At 40.0% G+C, this 22,041-nt stretch overlaps 1 protein-coding gene across 1 annotated transcript in view; it reads right to left on the reverse strand.

Annotated features, from left to right (window-relative positions):
* MCC (MCC regulator of WNT signaling pathway) overlaps window positions 1-22,041 on the reverse strand; it is a 523,821-nt gene that overhangs the window by 405,434 nt on the left and 96,346 nt on the right. Inside the window, exon 2 of the mRNA XM_025296457.3 lies at window positions 10,002-10,249. Within this exon, the coding sequence (XP_025152242.2) occupies window positions 10,002-10,249 (248 nt within the window). The remainder of the gene's footprint in view (window positions 1-10,001; window positions 10,250-22,041) is intronic.

The raw sequence follows: 22,041 nt of genomic DNA on the forward strand, positions 1-22,041 counted from the left end.
ATCTTTAATGGCCACATGTGAACTCTTAGTTGCAGCATATGGGATCTAATTCCCCGACCAGGGATTGAACACGGGCCCCCTGCATTGGGAGTGTGGAATCTTAGCCACTGGACCAACAGGGAAGTCCCTAAAATGCAATTTTTTTCTTTTAAACTTCTTATTCTGAAAATTTGCAAATATACTAAAAATATGTACATCTGAGTTCTCAAAAATAGGTACAATAAACCCCATGATTCCATCACTAATCTTCAATAATTATCAACATTTTTCAGAATTTTCTTTCTACTTGCTTATCTTATGTCAACTAAAGAAGATGTACAACTTGAGAGCTGTGAGGTAAGTTTTATTTGGGGCACAACGAGGACTGCAGCCTGGGAGGCAGCATCTGAGATAGCTCTGAGAGACTGCTCCAAAGCGGCAGTGGGGGAAAGTCAATATATAAGGTTTTGGTGAAGGGGGAGTTCAATACCATGGAGCACTCATTTTACAAAAGATGTCTTGTTAGTCATGAGGATCTGATGTCACCAGGAAGGGATTTAGTGCTTCTCCAGATATGAGGAGATGCAAGGATTGAGTCTTAAAATCTGTTCCTAAAAACATCCAACTATCTAAAGACCTGTCCCACGAGATTCCTGGAGCACAGAGTACCTCACTTCACCCTGAACTCCCTCAGGGATTGTTTGAGGTCAACAGCTAGAGCAGCATGGGGTTCAATCTCCATAGAGGCAGATGGCAAATGCCTTTGTTGTTCAGTCATTGGCAATGCTCTTGGTAAATGCCAAACAATAATACTTATGAACAGGAAAACTAAGCTTGTAGAAATATTTTTAAACACAAATCAAAAAAGAAATAGTTAAAAACTTCACTATGCAGACCTGAAAAGCTTTCCAATGCCTGCTGATGCAATTACCACCTTTCCCATCCAGTTTGCCCTTCCTCCCCAATAGTTATGTGAGTGTATTATTACAGGTGGGAAATGGAAGAACTAAAAAAAAGTGAGCAGTAAACCAGGAACTGGGAGGGGGGAGGAGCCAAGATGGCAGAGGAGTAGGACGGGAAGAACACTTTCTCCCCCACAAATTCATCAAAAAAACATTTAAACGTCGAGTAAATTCCACAAAACAACTTCTGAATGCCGGCAGAGGACATCAGGCACCCAGAAAAGCAACCCAACTCTTCAAAAGGAGGTAGGAAAAAATATAAAAGACAAAAAAAGAGACAAAAGAGGAAGGGAGTCTTAAAAAGAGAGAAGTTTCCAAACACCAGGAAACCTTCTCACTGCCGAATCTGTGCCGAGCTTTGGAAGCACAGAGGGCAACATAAAAGGGAGAAAAAAAAAAAAAAAAAAACAACAAACAATTAAAAATCGCAGATTGTGAGCCCTACGGTAACTCCCCCAGCGGAGAAGCAGCGCAGACGCCTGCACATGGCATTAGCAAGCGGGGGCTGGGCAGGGAAGCGCGGTGCGGGCTGTGTCCCTTAGAGTAAGAATCAGCCCGAATGTCCTGAGCGCTATCTGAGTGAAATAATTTGGGCTAGCAAACCAGACTGTGGGATATCTACCACGCAAAAAGCCAGCCCTAATCTAAGACACCGCCAGGCCCGCGCACAGAACAAAGGACTGAACAGAGATAGCCGGTTGCAGACCTTCCCCCTCCGGTGACAGGCAGCCAGAGCCATAAGGGGGCAATCGCAGCCCGAGAGAGACACTATCTATAAAACTGTAAGCAGGCTTCTTTGCTAACTAAAACTTCTTGGGGGTCTGGACGGTCAACATCTGCCTGGGAAGGTGCGCTGGTTTTACACCCAGATAACCGAGTGGCGGGGAGGCGATAGGTCGCAGCATTGGTGCCTGCCAAACACATCACCTGAGCTGCTCAGATCTGGGAAGAGCACAAAACTCAGGCCCAACCGAGTCTGTGCCTCTGAGGACTACCCGAGTGCCTGAACCTGAGCGGCTTGGACCTGGGAGCTCAGCCCAGGGCCGGCCTCTGATTGTTCCCAGCGGAACAACCTAGAGCCCGAGCAGTGTGGGCAGGGAGGCTACACGCGCCGTGAGCGGGGGCAGACCCAGTGTGGCTGAGGCACTGCGAGCGCACGCCAGAGTTATCTGTTAGTAGCATCCCTCCCTCCCTCCCCACAGCACGGCTGAACAAGTGAGCCTAAATAAAATAAAAAAAATAGTGTCCGCCACCGTCCGTTTTGTGTCAGGGCGGGAACCAGACACTGAAGTGACCAGCAAACAGAAGAAGCTATAACAGAGGGAAACGCCTTGGAAGCTACAGGCCATAGCCCTGTGGTTACTACGGACTACATAGGAAGGGGCCTATAGATCTAGAGAAATATAAGTCAGACCAAGGAACTAGCCAAAAATGAACTGAACCCACAATACTCACAACAAAACCAGAGAAAGACCTAGATATATTTTTACTATTTTTATGATCAATCTTTCTTTCTTTTTTTTTAATTTTTAAAAAAATTTTTAAGTCCTCTATTGTCCTTTAATTTTCACTTTTATAACTATTACTTTGTAAAAAAAAAAAAAGACCCTATTTTTTTTTCTTCTTCAGCAAACTTCATATATATATTTTATAATTTTTTGACCGTGTTTTGTTTTGTTTTGTTTTGTTTCTTTTTCTTCTTTTCTTTAACATTGTATTTTTGAAATTCCAAACTCTACTCTAGATTTTTAATTTTTGCTTTTTGGTATTAGTTATCAATTTTGTACCTGTAGTTTCTTTATAATTTTCGCAACCTTGTTTGTTTTTCTTTGTTCGTTTTTTCTCTCTTTCTTTTCCTTCTTCTTTTCATTAACATCGCATTTTTGAAATTCCAAACTCTACTCTAGATTTTTAATTTTTGCTTTTATGTATTTGTTACCAATTTTGTACCTTTAAAAAACCCAATCCTCAGGACCCATTTTTCACTAGGGAACGAGATTACTGGCTTGACTGCTCTCTCTCCCTTTGGACTCTCCGTTTTCTCCACCAGGTCTCCTGTATCTCCTCCCTAACCCCTCTCTACTCTACCCAACTCTGTGAATTTCTGTGTGTTCCAGACGGTGGAGAACACTTAGGGAACTGATTACTGGCTGGATCTGTCTCCCTCCTTTTCATTTCCCCCTTTTATCCTTCGGGCCACCTCTGTCTCCTGCCTCCTTCTTCTCTTCTCTGTATAACTCCGTGAACATCTCTGAGCAGTCCAGTTGTGGAGTGCACATAAGGAAGTGACTACTGGCTAGCCCACTCTCTCCACTATTGATTCCACCTCATCTCATTTGGGTCACCTCTAACTCCCTCCTCCCAATTCTCTTCTCCATGTAATGCTGTGAACCTCTCTGAGTGACCCTCACAGTAGAGAAACTTTTCATCTTTAACGTAGATGTTTTATCAATGGTGCTGTATAGAAGGAGAAGTTTTGAAACTACTGTAAAAATAAGACTGATAACTGGAAGTAGGAGGCTTAAGTCCAAACCCTGACTCCAGGAAACTCCTGACTCCAAGGAACATTAATTGACAGGAGCTCATGAAACGCCTCCATACTGACACTGAAACCAAGCACCACACAAGGGCCAACAAGTTCCAGGGCAAGACATACCAAGCAAATTCTCCAGCAACAAAAGAACACAGCCCTGAGCTTCAAGATACAGGCTGTCCAAAGTCACCCCAGAACCATAGACATCTCATAACTCATTACTGGACATTTCATTACACTCCAGAGAGAAGAAATACAGCTCCATCCACCAGAACATCGACACAAGCTTCCCTAACCAGGAAACCTTGAGAAGCCACCAGTACAAACCCACACACAGTGAGGAAATGCCACAATAAAGAGAACTCCACAAACTGCCAGAATACAGAAAGGACACGCCAAACTCAGCAATTTAAACAAGATGAAGAGACAGAGGAATAGCCAGCAGATAAAGGAACAGGATAAATGCCCACCAAACCAAACAAAAGAGGAAGAGATAGGGAATCTACCTGATAAAGAATTCCGAATAATGATAGTGAAATTGATCCAAAATCTTGAAATTAAAATGGAATCACAGATAAATAGCCTGGAGGCAAGGATTGAGAAGATGCAAGAAAGGTTTAACAAGGACTTAGAAGAAATAAAAAAGAGTCAATATATAATGAATAATGCAATAAGTGAAATTAAAAACACTCTGAAGGCAATAAATAGTAGAATAACAGAGGCAGAAGATAGGATTAGTGAATTAGAAGATAGAATGGTAGAAATAAATGAATCAGAGAGGATAAAAGAAAAACGAATTAAAAGAAATGAGGACAATCTCAGAGACCTCCAGGACAATATTAAACACTACAACATTCGAATCATAGGGGTCCCAGAAGAAGAAGACAAAAAGAAAGACCATGAGAAAATACTTGAGGAGATAATAGTTGAAAACTTCCCTAAAATGGGGAAGGAAATAATCACCCAAGTCCAAGAAACCCAGAGAGTCCCAAACAGGATAAACCCAAGGTGAAACACCCCAAGACACATATTAATCAAATTAACAAAGATCAAACACAAAGAACAAATATTAAAAGCAGCAAGGGAAAAACAACAAATAACACACAAGGGAATACCCATAAGGATAACAGCTGATCTTTCAATAGAAACTCTTCAAGCCAGGAGGGAATGGCAAGACATACTTAAAATGATGAAAGAAAATAACCTACAGCCCAGATTATTGTACCCAGCAAGGATCTCATTCAAGTATGAAGGAGAAATCAAAAGCTTTTCAGACAAGCAAAAGCTGAGAGAATTCTGCACCACCAAACCAGCTCTCCAACAAATACTAAAGGATATTCTCTAGACAGGAAACACAAAAAGGGTGTATAAATTCGAACCCAATACAATAAAGTAAATGGCAATGGGATCATACTAATCAGTAATTACCTTAAACATAAATGGGTTGAATGCCCCAACCAAAAGACAAAGACTGGCTGAATGGATACAAAAACAAGACCCCTACATATGTTGTTTACAAGAAACCCACCTCAAAACAGGGGACACATACAGACTGAAAGTGAAGGGCTGGAAAAAGATTTTCCATGCAAATAGGAACCAAAGAAAGCAGGAGTAGCAATACTCATATCAGATAAAATAGACTTTAAAACAAAGACTGTGAAAAGAGACAAAGATGGTCACTACATAATGATCAAAGGATCAATCCAAGAAGAAGATATAACAATTATAAATATATATGCACCCAACACGGGAGCACCGCAGTATGTAAGACAAATGCTAACAAGTATGAAAGGAGAAATTAACAATAACACAATAATAGTGGGAGACTTTAATACCCCACTCACACCTATGGATAGATCAACTAAACAGAAAATTAACAAGGAAACACAAACTTTAAACGATACAATAGACCAGTTAGACCTAATTGATATCTATAGGACATTTCATCCCAAAACAATGAATTTCACCTTTTTCTCAAGCGCACATGGAACCTTCTCCAGGATAGATCACATCCTGGGCCATAAAGCTAGCCTTGGAAAATTCAAAAAAATAGAAATCATTCCAAGCATCTTTTCTGACCACAATGCAGTAAGATTAGATCTCAATTACAGGAGAAAAACTATTAAAAATTCCAACATATGGAGGCTGAACAACACGCTGCTGAATAACCAACAAATCACAGAAGAAATCAAAAAAGAAATCAAAATTTGCATAGAAATGAATGAAAATGAAAACACAACAACCCAACACCTGTGGGACACGGTAAAAGCAGTCCTAAGGGGAAAGTTCATAGCAATACAGGCACACCTCAAGAAACAAGAAAAAAGTCAAATAAATAACCTAACTCTACACCTAAAGCAACTAGAAAAGGAAGAAATGAAGAACCCCAGGGTTAATAGAAGGAAAGAAATCTTAAAACTTAGAGCAGAAATAAATGCAAAAGAAACAAAAGAGATCATAGCAAAAATCAACAAAACCAAAAGCTGGTTTTTTGAAAGGATAAATAAAATTGACAAACCATTAGCCAGACTCATCAAGAAACAAAGGGAGAAAAATCAAATCAATAAAATTAGAAATGAAAATGGAGAGATCACAACAGACAACACAGAAATACAAAGGATCATAAGAGAGTACTATCAACAATTATATGGCAATAAAATGGACAACGTGGAAGAAATGGACAAATTCTTAGAAAAGTACAACTTTCCAAAACTCGACCAGGAAGAAATAGAAAATCTTAACAGACCCATCACAAGCACGGAAATTGAAACTGTAATCAAAAATCTTCCAGCAAACAAAAGCCCAGGTCCAGACGGTTTCACAGCTGAATTCTACCAAAAATTTAGAGAAGAGCTAACACCTATCCTGCTCAAACTCTTCCAGAAAATTGCAGAGGATGGTAAACTTCCAAACTCATTCTATGAGGCCACCATCACCCTAATACCAAAACCTGACAAAGATCCCACAAAAAAAGAAAACTACAGGCCAATATCACTGATGAATATAGATGCAAAAATCCTTAACAAAATTCTAGCAATCAGAATCCAACAACACATTAAAAAGATCATACACCATGACCAAGTGGGCTTTATCCCAGGGATGCAAGGATTCTTCAATATCCGCAAATCAATCAATGTAATACACCACATTAACAAATTGAAAAATAAAAACCATATGATTATGTCAATAGATGCAGAGAAAGCCTTTGACAAAATTCAACATCCATTTATGATCAAAACTCTCCAGAAAGCAGGAATAGAAGGAACATGCCTCAACATAATAAAAGCTATATATGACAAACCCACAGCAAACATTATCCTCAATGGTGAAAAATTGAAAGCATTTCCTCTAAAGTCAGGAACAAGACAAGGGTGCCCACTTTCACCATTACTATTCAACATAGTTTTGGAAGTTTTGGCCACAGCAATCAGAGCAGAAAAAGAAATAAAAGGAATCCAAATTGGAAAAGAAGAAGTAAAACTCTCACTATTTGCAGATGACATGATCCTCTACATAAAAAACCCTAAAGACTCCACCAGAAAATTACTAGAATTAATCAATGACTATAGTAAAGTTGCAGGATATAAAATCAACACACAGAAATCCCTTGCATTCCTATACACTAATAATGAGAAAACAGAAAGAGAAATTAAGGAAACAATTCCGTTCACCATTGCAACGGAAAGAATAAAATACTTAGGAATATATCTACCTAAAGAAACTAAAGACCTATATATAGAAAACTATAAAACACAGGTGAAAGAAATCAAAGAGGACACTAACAGATGGAGAAATATACCATGTTCATGGATTGGAAGAATCAATATCGTGAAAATGAGTATACTACCCAAAGCAATCTATAGATTCAATGCAATCCCTATCAAGCTACCAACAGCATTCTTCACAGAGCTAGAACAAATAATTTCACAATTTGTATGGAAATACAAAAAACCTCGAATAGCCAAAGCGATCTTGAGAAAGAAGAATGGAACTGGAGGAATCAACCTACCTGACTTCAGGCTCTACTACAAAGCCACAGTTATCAAGACAGTATGGTACTGGCACAAAGACAGAAATATAGATCAATGGAACAAAATAGAAAGCCCAGAGATAAATCCACGCACATATGGACACCTTATCTTTGACAAAGGAGGCAAGAATATACAATGGATTAAAGACAATCTCTTTAACAAGTGGTGCTGGGAAGTCTGGTCAACCACTTGTAAAAGAATGAAACTAGAACACTTTCTAACACCATACACAAAAATAAACTCAAAATGGATTAAAGATCTAAACGTAAGACCAGAAACTATAAAACTCCTAGAGGAGAACATAGGCAAAACACTCTCTGACATACATCACAGCAGGATCCTCTATGACCCACCTCCCAGAATATTGGAAATAAAAGCAAAAATAAACAAATGGGACCTAATGAACCTTAAAAGCTTCTGCACATCAAAGGAAACTATTAGCAAGGTGAAAAGACAGCCTTCAGAATGGGAGAAGATAATAGCAAATGAAGCAACTGACAAACAACTAATCTCAAGAATATACAAGCAACTCCTACAGCTCAACTCCAGAAAAATAAATGACCCAATCAAAAAATGGGCCAAAGAACTAAATAGACATTTCTCCAAAGAAGACATACAGATGGCTCACAAACACATGAAAAGATGCTCAACATCACTCATTATCAGATAAATGCAAATCAAAACCACTATGAGGTACCATTTCACACCAGTCAGAATGGCTGCAATCCAAAAGTCTACAAGTAATAAATGCTGGAGAGGGTGTGGAGAAAAGGGAACCCTCTTACACTGTTGGTGGGAATGCAAACTAGTACAGCCACTATGGAGAACAGTGTGGAGATTCCTTAAAAAACTGGAAATAGAACTGCCTTATGATCCAGCAATCCCACTGCTGGGCATACGCACTGAGGAAACCAGAAGGGAAAGAGACACGTGTACCCCAATGTTCATCGCAGCACTGTTTATAATAGCCAGGACATGGAAGCAACCTAGATGTCCATCAGCAGATGAATGGATAAGAAAGCTGTGGTACATATACACAATGGAGTATTACTCAGCCATTAAAAAGAGTACATTTGAATCAGTTCTAATGAGGTGGATGAAACTGGAGCCTATTATACAGAGTGAAGTAAGCCAGAAAGAAAAACACCAATACAGTATACTAACGCATATATATGGAATTTAGAAAGATGGTAACAATAACCCTGTGTATGAGACAGCAAAAGAGACACTGATGTATAGAACAGTCTTATGGACTCTGTGGGAGAGGGAGAGGGTGGGAAGATTTGGGAGAATGGCATTGAAACATGTAAAATATCATGTATGAAACGAGTTGCCAGTCCAGGTTCAATGCACGATACTGGATGCTTGGGGCTGGTGCACTGGGACGACCCAGAGGGATGGAATGGGGAGGGAGGAGGGAGGAGGGTTCAGGATGGGGAACACATGTATACCTGTGGCGGATTCATTTTGATATTTGTCAAAACTAATACAATTATGTAAAGTTTAAAAAAAAAAAATAAACCAGGAACTGGGAAGCCATAGGACAGAACTGGGCTTCCCCAGTGGCTCAGTGATTAGAACCCACCAGCCAATGCAGGAGACTCGGGATCTATCCCTGGGTCAGGAATATTACTTGGGGGAGGAAATGGCAACCCACTCCAGTATGCCTGCCTGGGAAACCCCATAGACAGAACAGCCTGGCAGGCAAGAGTCAACATGACTTGGCAACTGACCACCACCAACAAGAGGACAGAACCGTAACAGGAGGGCAAGGGGCAAGGCACAACTTTTGAAAGAAGGTCACAGCCCAAGGACACAACGTAAACCAAATCAAATGGGACCAAGATGGCAGACAAGACTAGACCTTGATCCTCAATCAGCTAGTGAAATGACACACCCAGAGGCACCATGACAGTTCCAAGGCACTGTCCAAAGACCAAGGAGTGGGCGGTGGCCCAATTCCTGGAAATCTCCACCCCTTCTCCAAAACAGACCTAATAATCCTCCGACTCGTTAGGATATGAAATTACCCAGCCTATAGAAACTAACCATGCCACATTTCAGGGCCCCTGCACTCACCCTCTGCAATGGCCCACACTCTGTGGAGTGTGCTTCTCTCTGAATCTGAATAAATCCATTTCTTACTTATCACTTTGTCTCTCACTGAATTCTTTCTGAGATGAGACATCAAGAACCTGAGCTTTATTAAGTCCTGAAACCAGGTACCCTGGGTTTTGGCTGGGTTCATATCCCAGCCATGTGGATTTGAGTCCCAAACAGGATTCTGGCTGGGTTTGAGTTCTAGCACATGTGTTCAAGTCCCAAGCTGAGATAAACAGTTTCAGAACTGGAGGATTAGCAAGTTATCACCCTGGGCAAGTGTGGCCGAGGAGGTGGCCTGGGGACAAGCCATCAACAGGCTGGGCAGCCCTGTCTCTGAAGGTCACAACACAGGGCTACAGGTGCACTAGCAAACTGTCCCTGGGTTGTACCTACCCAGACTGTTGTCACTGCTCGTGGGCCAGGAGGCAATTCTGTCCCTCAGCCTCTTCTTTTGCCAGGAGTTGTCTGACTTCTCAGAAAGGCCTATTTCCTCCTTCCTGATTTCTCTGATGAGCTGCATACGGCACCGTGTAAAATCCTGAAGGGAAATCTTCCCATTTTCATCAGCGCCCAGTTGGTTCATGATCTCTGCCACAGACTCTTCCATATTCAATTGGCGACAGACCATCAACAAGTCATTTCTATAAAAGGGGGTTGAACAGAACAGCTTGTTAGGAGAGACATTTGAGCTAGAGAAAATAGTTAATGAAAAAAAAAAAAAGAGAGTATTTCTTGAACATATCCACACGTAGGAAACCTATGTCCACCTTCCTCATTGCTTCTGGGAAAGTGTGCAAAAAGATCTGTTTCACCTGGGTTATTCTAGATGAGAACTCTATTATTATTTGGAAGAGAGAGGTAACTTTAAATCTTTGTTCTCTTTTTCCTTCCCAGTGTCCATATCCTTTCCTCTCTGTCTTTCTTTTGAAATTCACGAAGCACCTTAGTTAGCACTAATCTCACCATAATATAAACTTTCAGAACACAGGAAAGATACTGTTGCCACTCCTCAGAGTTGAAAATCCAGACAACTTGTAAAAGGAACACCAAAGACTTTAATGAGCTTGATTTTCAGTTTTCTGGACCAATCAGCTAATTTTACTACTTTAAAATGTTATTTAAGCTCGACTTTCATGACTCAGTTCAGTTCAGTTGCTTAGTCGTGTCCAACTCTTTGCGACCCCATGGACTGCAGCACGCCAGGCCTCCCTGTCCATCATCAACTCCTGGAGTTTACTCAAACTCATGTCCATTGAGTCGGTGATGCCATCCAACCGTCTCATCCTCTGTTGTCCCCTTCTCCTCCTGCCTTCAATCTTTTCCAGCATCAGGGTCTTTTCTAATGAGTCAGTTCTTCACATCAGGTGGTCAAAGCATTGGAGTTTCAGCTTCAACATCAGTCCTTCCAATGAACATTCAGGACTGATTTCCTTTAGAATGGACTGGTTGGATCTCCTTGCAGTCCAAGGGACTCTCATGACTCAGTGCTCTCCATCTTTTTTTTTTTTTTTTCTGATTTTCCTTGGGTATTTTCTACCTTCCCTTTAGCAATTAGCAAACCTTAAGCCATAAAGCAGGGATCAAACTCCCAAATGTCTTCCAAGTCTAGGACATAATATAAATGGCTAAAGTGGGTGGTGAAGGACAGGGAAGCCTGGTGTTCTGCAATCCATGTGGTTGCAAAGAGTTGGACACGACTGAGCAACTGAACAACAAAAATGGGTGGATATAAGACAAGAGGAGCTGATGGAATCTGTGGCTGGACTAGGGAAGTACATCCAGCATATAGGTTTTCAAGTTGAAGAAAGAGAAAGGAAAGGAAAAGAATAAAAAAGGAACAAGAATAGCACTATGCTGGCCAAGAACATTTATCTGGAGGAAATCATTTGGCTCTGGACATAAAAGTCTTGCTCTTTTCTTTCCTTCTAAACTCTTTGGGAAAATATTTTGTTCAGATTGCTCCAATCCTAAGACTCACTAAAAATCAAAGGATTATGAATTTATTAATTAGCTTCTTTAGCTGATCACATTGCTCCCATATGCCATCCCATTTTCATGTTTCATAAAGAATTTTGACACACAACTACAAGTTTTATTTTGTTTGTATGTCTGAGTATACACACACGCACACTCACACACACACACACACTCACATACAGATATGGAAGGAAGTATGGTAGATTAAATTATTAGTCCTAAGTTTTCATTTTCTGCTATAACTATTACACATCCATACTCTTGCCTTGGTCTTGGAATTAGGGACACTCATGGTAGGTGTGTTCTTCCCCATCCTTTTAATTTCAGACTTGACATCCAACCTAGCCTCTGAGATGTATGTGTTTATCCAGTTAATCACCAATCGGGTTTGTCCTCTTTTGCTTCTGCCATCATTAAGACAAGAACAAACCATAGTAGGTATTAACCCTCTAGCCTGGGCCCCAAAATCAGCCACCTCAGTTGATCTGCAAACCCATAACATAAGAATCACTTTTAGCTGACCCAAACACATGTGATCAAGAATAAATTTTATTGTTTATGCCAGTGAGATTTTGTGATTGTTCCCCAGCAATAGCTGGGTGTGTGGGCATGACTGAGCAACTGAGCACACACAGAACATACTATACTGCTTTCATAAATTGCTATGTCCTTTTTTAGGCTTTAAAAATGAGGATAATAATAGCATCTAGCTCTTAGGATTGTTTTGAGGGTAAATGAGATAATGCATGTAAACCAGTTAACTCCTGGCACAATAAATAATAAATAATAGCCACCATTATGATTATAATTATTGATCATAAATCTTTAACAATGCTCCAGTTTCACAATTAAGTCTCTAGTAATTAAGCACAAACTGCTCAGGGGAAAAACAATACTTACTGAACTGAACTGACTCCCTCACTAAGTGGAGTGATCTGTCTGCAGAGGCTCGCTTCCTCCCTGCCTGTGGCCCACTTACACTTGGGCACCCTGGTGAGAAACCCAAGTCTGACCAAGCTTGAGAAGCCCCATTCCACAAAAAGCAGCTCCAAAACGGATCTGTGTTCTAGAAATGTCAACTCAGTGAAGAGTGTATAATACTGCATTTTAATTTAAAAAGGGTGGGCTATTGAGAGACTGACATAAAAGATTAAAAGCAAAATATAGTGCATTCAACTAAATTAAGTCCAAATGTAATCTTTAAACAGTAGTGCTAGTTTCTAAAAACGAAATGACAGCTAAAGTTTCTCAGTACAGAAATACAGAACTAGCAATGACAGCTAACACATCTATAGGGGGAAATGCTATTGCTTCCATTTTACAGGTGATGCGAAGGCAGAAAGAATCCCAGAGCTATGTGTGGCAGAGCCAGGAATACAAATCAAATCAAAGCCCTTGCCCTTTCCATTCTATCAAACATTGCCTGGGATGTCAGTGATACTTAAACTTTCGTCTTTGAACACAAACAAGGACAGCAATAATAAAGCAGCTCAGTAATCAACAGTTGTTAATTAACAGGTCAGTTCAGTTCAGTCACTCAGTTGTGTCCGACTCTTTGCAACCCCATGAATCACAGCACACCAGGCCTCCCTGTCCATCACCAACTCCCGGAGTTCACTCAAACCCATGTCCATTGAGTCGGTGATGCCATCTAACCATCTCATCCTCTGTCGTCCCCTTCTCCTCCTGCCCTCAATCTTTCCCAGAATCAGGGTCTTTTCAAATGAGTCAGCTCTTCTCAACAGGTGGCCAAAGTACTGGAGTTTCACCTTCAGCATCAGTCCTTCCAAAGAACACTCAGGACTGATCTCCTTTAGAATGGACTGGTTGCATCTCCTTGCAGTCCAAGGGACTCTCAAGAGTCTTCTCCAACACCACAGTTGAAAAGTTTCAATTCTTTGGCGCTCAGCTTTCTTCACAGTCCAACTGTCGCATCCATACATGACCACTGGAAAAACCATAGCCTTGACTAGACGGACCTTTGTTGGCAAAGTAATGCCTCTGCTTTTGAATATGCTATCTAGGTTGGTCATAACTTTCCTTCCAAGGAGTAAGCGTCTTTTAATTTCATGGCTGCAATCACCATCTGCAGTGTTTTTGGAGCCTGAAAAAATAAAGTCTGATACTGTTTCCCCATCTATTTCCCATGAAGTGATGGTACCAAATGCCATGATCTTCTTTTTCTGAATGTTGAGCTTTAAGCCAACTTTTTCACTCTCCTATTTCACTTTCATCAAGAGGCTTTTTAGTTCCTCTTCACTTCTGCCATAAGGGTGGTGTCATCTGCATATCTGAGGTTATTGATATTTCTCCCGGCAATCTTGATTCCAGCTTGTGCTTCTTCCAGCCCAGCATTTCTCATGATGTACTCTGCATATAAGTTAAATAAGTAGGGTGACAATATACAGCCTTGACGTACTCCTTTTCCTATTTGGAACCAGTCTGTTGTTCCATGTCCAGTTCTAACTGTTGCTTCCTGACCTCTCTCAAACAGCTGGAAATAAATGACACGCCCCTGTGATCATGTCCCTTTGCATTAAATTCTTTGCCATTCCTCCCATCAACAAGTAGTAGCTATTTCCCTGACCTTGAATTTGGGCTGGCCTTGTGACTTTCTTCTACTAGTGGAACGTTGCAGAAATAACATTCTGGGATCCAAGAACACAGGCCTTATGATGCCTTATAGTTTCCACTTGAAAGTCCAAATCCTTTCAACTTCATGCTGTCCTTGTTGCCCACTCAACAACACAAGTGGTCTCTTCCTTCTGCTAGCATTTAGCACCTGTATCATTTATTCAGTGACTATATAAAGCCATGGGACAACTTTTAGGTTGTTGTACTAAACTTTCATTTCCCTTACTCTTTTTAAAACATTACCTTCACACACTTAAGTCTTATTTCCCCAAACTGACAGGCTCCTGGAAGCCAGTGGTCATGCATCAATCTCCCTTAAGATCCACGCACCCAGCTCATCGCCCTGTACACAGCAGAATTTCAACATATGTGTTTTGATAGATGGATTTGTGAATTCTCAGAAGTTAAACATGATCATTCTTTTGGAGGGGGCTCCTCACTTCACGTGATATCTTCCCATAATACATTTTTATCTTCTCACAGAAGACAGTGACACATGGGATGCTCAGTGAATATGAATGACCAATGGGTACAATGAGAACCAACAGAAACTTTGTAGTCTTAGTGACAGCAGTATGACAGTTTTTCTGCCCCAGGCCAGGAACATTCTCAGAGGAAGACATAATAAGCAGTGGCTGTTCAAAACTAACAATGGAGAACTATTTCAGTAGTAACAATGTCATCATATAAAGCACCTGCCTTTAAAATAAAAACCAACAAACTTTTGTATATTATTTCAGAAAATGCACTCACTCATTGTAGAAAATGTAGAAGAGCAAAAAGAAGAAAACACAAATTACGTGTTATCCTTCGACCCAGCAATAACTACAGTGAACATTTTAACTAATTTCACAAAATCCTGGTAAACATTTTTTCCTCTAAGTTTCCTCTAAATAAATAAATTTCCTCCAAATAAAATTTTCCTTTCATCATTGCTACAACTGCTTTAAAACGTGTTTCATATTTATTCATATATGTATATCTTATCTTCAGAAGATAAGATAATCTAACCTCGGAAGTGAGGCAAAAAAAAGGAATAGATTCCAGTTTAGCAGAGGAACTGGTCAAATCAGGTAATGTTTAGCTCTGCAGTGAACAATGATCACCAGGCAGAAACGAGGATCTATGCTTCCAGCTCAAAACCACGTGGTTTTACAAAGCATAGCTATTACTTCCTGTATATAAAAGTTTTTCTGTCTCTTGGTTTTTTTTTTCCTTTAACATATAAAGAAATAGAGTAAGAAGTGAAAATTCAATGAAGCTATTCATCATTCAGTGAAATTCACAGCATAACATCAGGGATAAATAATGGGAAAGATGGGCTTAGGTCTTTTAAGCTCAGATGCAGAGAAAAACACTATTCTTCTTCCCCACAAAGACTTCCCTGGTGGCTCAGATGGTAAAGCGTCTGCCTACAATGTGGGAGACCTGAGTTCAGTCCCTGGATTGGAAAGATCTCCTGGAGAAGGAAATGGCAACCCACTCCTGATTCTTGCTTGGAAAATCCCATGGATGGAGGAACCTGGTAGGCTACAGTCCATGGGGTCACAAAGAGTCAGACACGACTGAGCAACTTTACTTTTCCCACAATGATACTAAACCACAAACCCAGCTGGAATGAGGGCTATGCAAAAGTAATTGGTACTTTGAGGAAGAGGTAAGATGCTTCTGTTCACAGTTCTCCAGAGTCACCTTTGGAACTAGTAGGTATGCCATAAGTAGCTGCTTATGGAAGAACTCAAAAAGAGTCTAAAGTTCATTTTGCCCCTAACCATTCCATTTGAGCCACACAAAACTGTCATTTAGGAGACTCTAATTCCAGTTCTATAAATATTCAGAGTGTGAAAAATCATAAATAGTTCATTAAAAAACAGGCTTCTGGGCTATAGCTGGTAATTTCTCAGTGTAGTTGTTGGAGGGAGCAAAGGCACGTGCCCCTCATTGTTGTTTCTGAGTTTATTTATCTAAAGTGAAGAACAAAACAAACAACTAACTATGCAAACAAACCCATCATTAAGATAAAAGGAGAGCAGATGATCAATCTAAGGGATTTCAACAAATTTCAGAAAGAGAGTAAAGAGATGGGAGATGATAGCCAGGATGCTGCGTGATGAGAATGAGAATCGGGGCTGCAAACAGTGGGGCTACCTTACTGCTCACAGCATGGATCAAACAGATTTTGTTCAAAAGTGATGAATCAGGATACTTAGACAGTGGTATAAGCACACTATGGGAAAAAAATCATCAAGGGACTAAAAGCACAAATGGTAAAAACTGCCCCAGGGGAGTGGGCTTGGCACGGAGAGCTGGCTGGGGCAAGAGATCTGTGTTTTGTCATATGTTCTTCTGTACCACTTTATGTTTTAACTTTTTTTTTTTTTACCATATGCGTGAATCATTTTGATAAAAGTAATGTTTTCAAATTAAAAAAATTCAAATGTCATTCATTTAATTTGAGCTATAATAGACAAAAGCTTAGAATTTAAATATACAAGAAATTCCTACAATATAATAAGAAAAAGATGATAACCCAGTTGAAAAATGGGCAAATGATGAGAACAGAAAATTAACAAAAACTGATTAATAAAGATATGGAAATATTCTCAACTTCAACAAATACAAGGAAGACGCAAATCAAACAAACAATGGGATACTATTTTAACATATGTCTCTTGCGTCTCCTGTATTGACGGGTGGATTCTGAGCCAGTCCTGAGTGTTCACTGGAAGGATTGATGTTGAAGCTGAAACTCCAATACTTTGGCCACCTGATGCAAAGAACTGACTCATTGGAAAAGACCCTGATGCTGGGAAAGATTGAAAGCAGGAGGAGAAGGGGACGACAGAGGATGAGATGGTTGGAGGGCATCATCGACTCAATGGACATGAGTTAGTCACCAGGGAGGCCTGGTGTGCTGCGGTCCACGGGGTTACAAAGCGTTGGACATGACTGAGCGACTGAACTGAACCGAACTGAACTGAGCCAGCAAGGAATCCCTTAACATATACAGGATTGGAAAAAATGCTAGTCTGACAATACCAAATGTTGACAAAGAAGCAGAAATTTTAATGTGGTTTTGGTTGGGAAGAAAAATTGGTACCACTTCTTTAAAAAGAATTTTGGCAACAGCTAAAAAAATGCCCACCTTTCAACCAGAAATCTAACTTTTAGTTATATATGTTTAAGACTTACTCAAGAACAGAAGGGGACATGCACATTATCTGTAACAGCAAAGATTTGGGAAAGGCTTAGTATTAGGTTGGTACAAAAGTAATTGCGGTTTTGGGCCATGACTTTTAAATCATTATAACTAGGCTTAAACACATTTTTATTAATCAAAATAGGAACCGTTACAATCAACATATTTTTGCCAATGATAAATAAGTTGGTTTATTCCTGTAGCATAAAAATCCATGCTTCGGGATTTGACGAACTCTTGGAAATCATTTTCTGTCTCCTGCTGGCTGTCGAAGTGTTTTCCGTGCAAAAAGTTGTTGAGATGCTTGAATAAGTGACAAGTTGGTTGGCAAGAGGTCAGGTGAATACGGCAGATGAGGCAAAACTTCACAGCTCAATTCATTCAACTTTTGAAGCATTGGTTGTGTGATGTGTGGTCAGGCACTGTAGTGGAGAAGACTTAGGCCCATTCTGTTGACCAATATGGGCTGCAGGCACTGCAGTTTTCAGTTAATCTCATCAATCTGCTGAGCATATTTCTTGGATGTAATGGTTTTGCTGGGATTCAGAAAGCTGTAGTAGATCAGATGGGTGGCAGACCACCAAACAGTGACCATGACCTTTTTTTGGTGTAGGTTTGGCTTTGGGAAGTGCTTTGGTGCTTCTTCTCAGTACAACCACTGAGTTAGTCATTGCTGATTGTCATATAAAATTCACTTGTCACACGTCACAGTCCAATCAAGAAATGGATCACTGTTGCTAGAATAAGAGAAGATGACACTTCAAAAAGACAATTTTTTTTTTTTTGATTTGTGGTCAGCTCATGAAGCACCCCTGAAGGAGACCCTGGCAACCCACTCCAGTATTCTTGCCTGGAGAATCCCATGGACAGAGGAGCCTGGAGGGCTACAGTCCATGGGGTCACAAAGAGTCGGATACGACTGAAGCAACTTAGCATGCACATACACATGAAGCACGCACTTAGCAAGCTTTTTCACCTTTCTGATTTGCTTCAAATGCCCAGTGATCGTAGAATGGTCAACACTTGAGTTCTTCAGCAACTTCTTCTGTAGCTGTATGAGGACCAGCTTCAATGATAGCTCTCAGATGGTCATTGTCAACTTCCAAAGCCAGCCACTGTGCTCCTTGTCTTCAAGCCTCTTGTCTCCTTTGCAAAACTCCTTGAACCATCACTGCACTGTTAGCAGTTCCTGGGCCAAATTCACTACTGATGTTGTGAGTTGTTTCTGTTGCTTTACAATCCATTTTCAACTTGAAGAAGAAAATGACTTGAATTTGTTTTTTGTCTAACATCAACTCCATGGTCTAAAATACATATAAAATATCCAGCAAGTAATAAGTCATTAGCAAAAAAGAGAGAGAGAGAGAGAGAGAGAGAGAGAGAGAGAGAGAGAGAGAGAGAGAAATGCCCATTAAATGACGTATAACCTCATTTATTTAAGAATGTATTCCAATATCAAAGGGCAAAGTTCAACAGTGCAAAACCACAATTACTTTTGCACCAACCTATTATAATACTGTGTGCCAGGGCCTGAGCTAGTGGATAAGTAAATTGAGGAATCATCAGCTAATGATATAATATAAAACAGACTTTACAGAAAATATCCCAAATCCCAAATATTTATAATATATCATAATTAACAAATCTCACAAACAGCAGTGAGTAAAAAAATCTTGAAGTTGATGAATAACATGAATGAAATACAGTACTTAAGTTTAAAAATAAACCAAAAATACTATAAATTATATATGAATTTACACATAGGCAAATAATAATAATAAAAAGTCAACCATAAAGTGGTGAGGGAGAGAGGAGGATAGGACTAGGAGGGTATAAAGGTGTTTTAACATACTTCCCTGGTGACTCAGATGGTAAAGCATTGCCTGCAATGTGGGAGACCTGGGTTCAATCCCTGGGTCAGGAAGATCTCCTACAGAAGGAAATAGCAGCCCACTCCAGTATTCTTCCCTGGAAAATTCCATGGACAGAGGAGCCTGGTAGGCTACAGTCCATGGGGTCACAAAGAGTTGGACACGACTGAGCGACTTCATGTTCATGTTCACGTACAATGTCATATTAAAAATCATAGGCAAATATGACATAATGTTTACATCTTTCCAATCTGGGTAATGGATGTATCCTTACTGTACACTGTGTAATTTTCAATATTTAAAATCTGTCTTAATAGAAAAAAAAATCTAACACATGAAAAGCGAACTTAAATTTGGTCTGAGGCCATAGTTGGATAAAAGGTTAAAATGAACAATGTCACTCGAATCAGTAGGCACTTGTAGGACACGCCTCTTGGAGTTAATCAAATTAGATGATCTAAAATGACATTGTTCATCCTTACAGGCTACAGGACATCTGGTTATTATCCTGGTATAATTTTCTAAAAGTGCAATTACTCATTGTTAAATGGTCTAGTCTGTCAATATAGTTTTTCAAATATCCTTTGAAAAACATCTACCAATTTTTAGCCCCAGCAGCTGTGGGGTCTACTGCCCACACTTCAGCTATTTTTCTAGAGAGCAGAATCCAATTCTCTATTGCTATGGTTTCAATTTCTTTTCTGCAAAAGCATACACATCACCCAATCCCAGAGATACATTTCTTTCCTGCTCGTCAGAGTTCAATTGAACACTGACAGCTACCTTTTCTTGAAACACCTTTCATTAGCCTGTGTAACAGCCCTCTCTTCTAGTTTCCTCACCTCCACATGACTGCTCCTTCAAAGTTCTTGACCTTAAATAGCCGTGTTACCCAGGTCTTGTCCTTTTCCTCTGTTTTTTTTTTTTTTTTTTTTTTCACTTTATAAACTCTCTATAGCTGATCTAACCTAAATTTATGGCCTTATCTATCACTAGGACCAGCGGCTTCCAAATCTCTCTTTCCAGTTAAGCATCAATTCACTTCAACTGTACAGCTATATTTCTGTGTCATACATTTATCTTGTACTCAAAGTTCAAAACTGAATTCATCATCTTGTATCCCTTTACAAGTTGATTACTCCTACCTACATAAATTACACTACTGGTTACCCACAGCAGAAGTCTAGAAACGTTCTAAGTTATTTCCTTCTTGTTTACCCCCCATCATTCACCAAAACTGATTCTGTTGTTCCAAGCAGTTCTCATTCCATCCCATCCTGTTCATCTGGATCACCATCACCATCTTTCATTTGAATGATTACAATGGTCACCCTCTTTACAACTGGTAGTCCACACATCAATTTTCCTTGCTTACAATCCTTTATTTGTTCCCCTCAAGACTGTCAGCTTCATATGCATGTTTCTCATTTCAGAGTCAAGGCCCTATCTCTCTAGCTTCACTCTCCTGCTAAATTTGGCATCCTGCATTCTAGCCCACTGACTGTCTTTGGGGTTCCATAAAACGCATTGTTGTTTTACATGACTCTACATGTCCCTCTGCCTGGTCAATCCTCCCTTTATGCTTCTCAAATGCCAGCCCATGCTTCGTAACTCATTTGAATAGCATCTCCTTCAGAAATCTTCCTTAAATATCCCAGGTACCCACAGTTTAATTTAATGGCCCTTCTCTATATCACGAAGGCACCCATCCTTGATACGATCACTTACCCCACTGTACAGTAATTACTGATTTATTTTGTCTCTCTTCTACTAGACCAGTAGAAGACTCTTCTGGAGAGGACTCCTGAGAGTCCTTTGGACAGAAAGGAGATCAAACCAGTCATTCCTAAAGGAAATCAATCCTGAATACTCAATGGAAGGATCGATGCTGAAGCTGAAGCTCCAATACTTCGGCCACCTGATGCGAAGAGCCAAATCACTAGAAAACATGCTGATGCTGGGAAAGATTGAGGGCAGGAGGAGAAGTGGGTGACAGAGAATGACATGGTTGGGTGGCATCACTGACTCAACGGACATGAATTTGAGCAAACGCTGGGAGACAGCAAAGGACAGGGAAGCCTGGTGTGCTGCAAGCCATGGGGTTGCAAAGAATCAGACACGACTGAGCGACTGAACAACAACTAGACCAGAGGTGCGTAACTAAAACCTACAGCCAAATCCAGACCCTTGCCTTCTTTGGTAAATAAAGTTTATAGGAACCAGGCACAGCCACATGCCTGTGTATTGTCTATAGTTACCTCTTTACTACAACAGCTGTGTTGAATACTTGTGACAGATACTACATGGCCCATAAACCCCAAAATCTTCATTATATGACCTTTTATTTAAAAGAAGGTTGCAAATTTCTGTACTAGATTGTAAACTCTTAGAGGACAGGGTTCATTCTTTGTTCATCTTTGAATCCCTAACACCTGACATACAATAGCTGTTAAATAAATGATTAAGTGGGTAAATGTTAGATTTGAGGTAAAAGAGGAGGGGAAGAGATGTTAATGAGAACCTTCAATCTCATTTCCTTTCTGGCTTTTGCATTTCTCAATTTACAATCACAAATGAAAACAGAACAAGTTGATATCATTAGGTTTTAAAATATCTCCTGGTATATGTAAGAGCCTCTTGATAAAAGCAAAAGAGGAGAGTGAAAAGTTGGCTTAAATCTCAACATTCAGAAAACTAACATCATGTCATCTGGTCCCATCACTTCATGGCAAATAGATGAAGAAACAATGGA

The sequence above is a fragment of the Bubalus bubalis genome, chromosome 11, assembly GCF_019923935.1.
Source record: "Bubalus bubalis isolate 160015118507 breed Murrah chromosome 11, NDDB_SH_1, whole genome shotgun sequence".
NCBI lineage: Eukaryota > Metazoa > Chordata > Mammalia > Artiodactyla > Bovidae > Bubalus > Bubalus bubalis.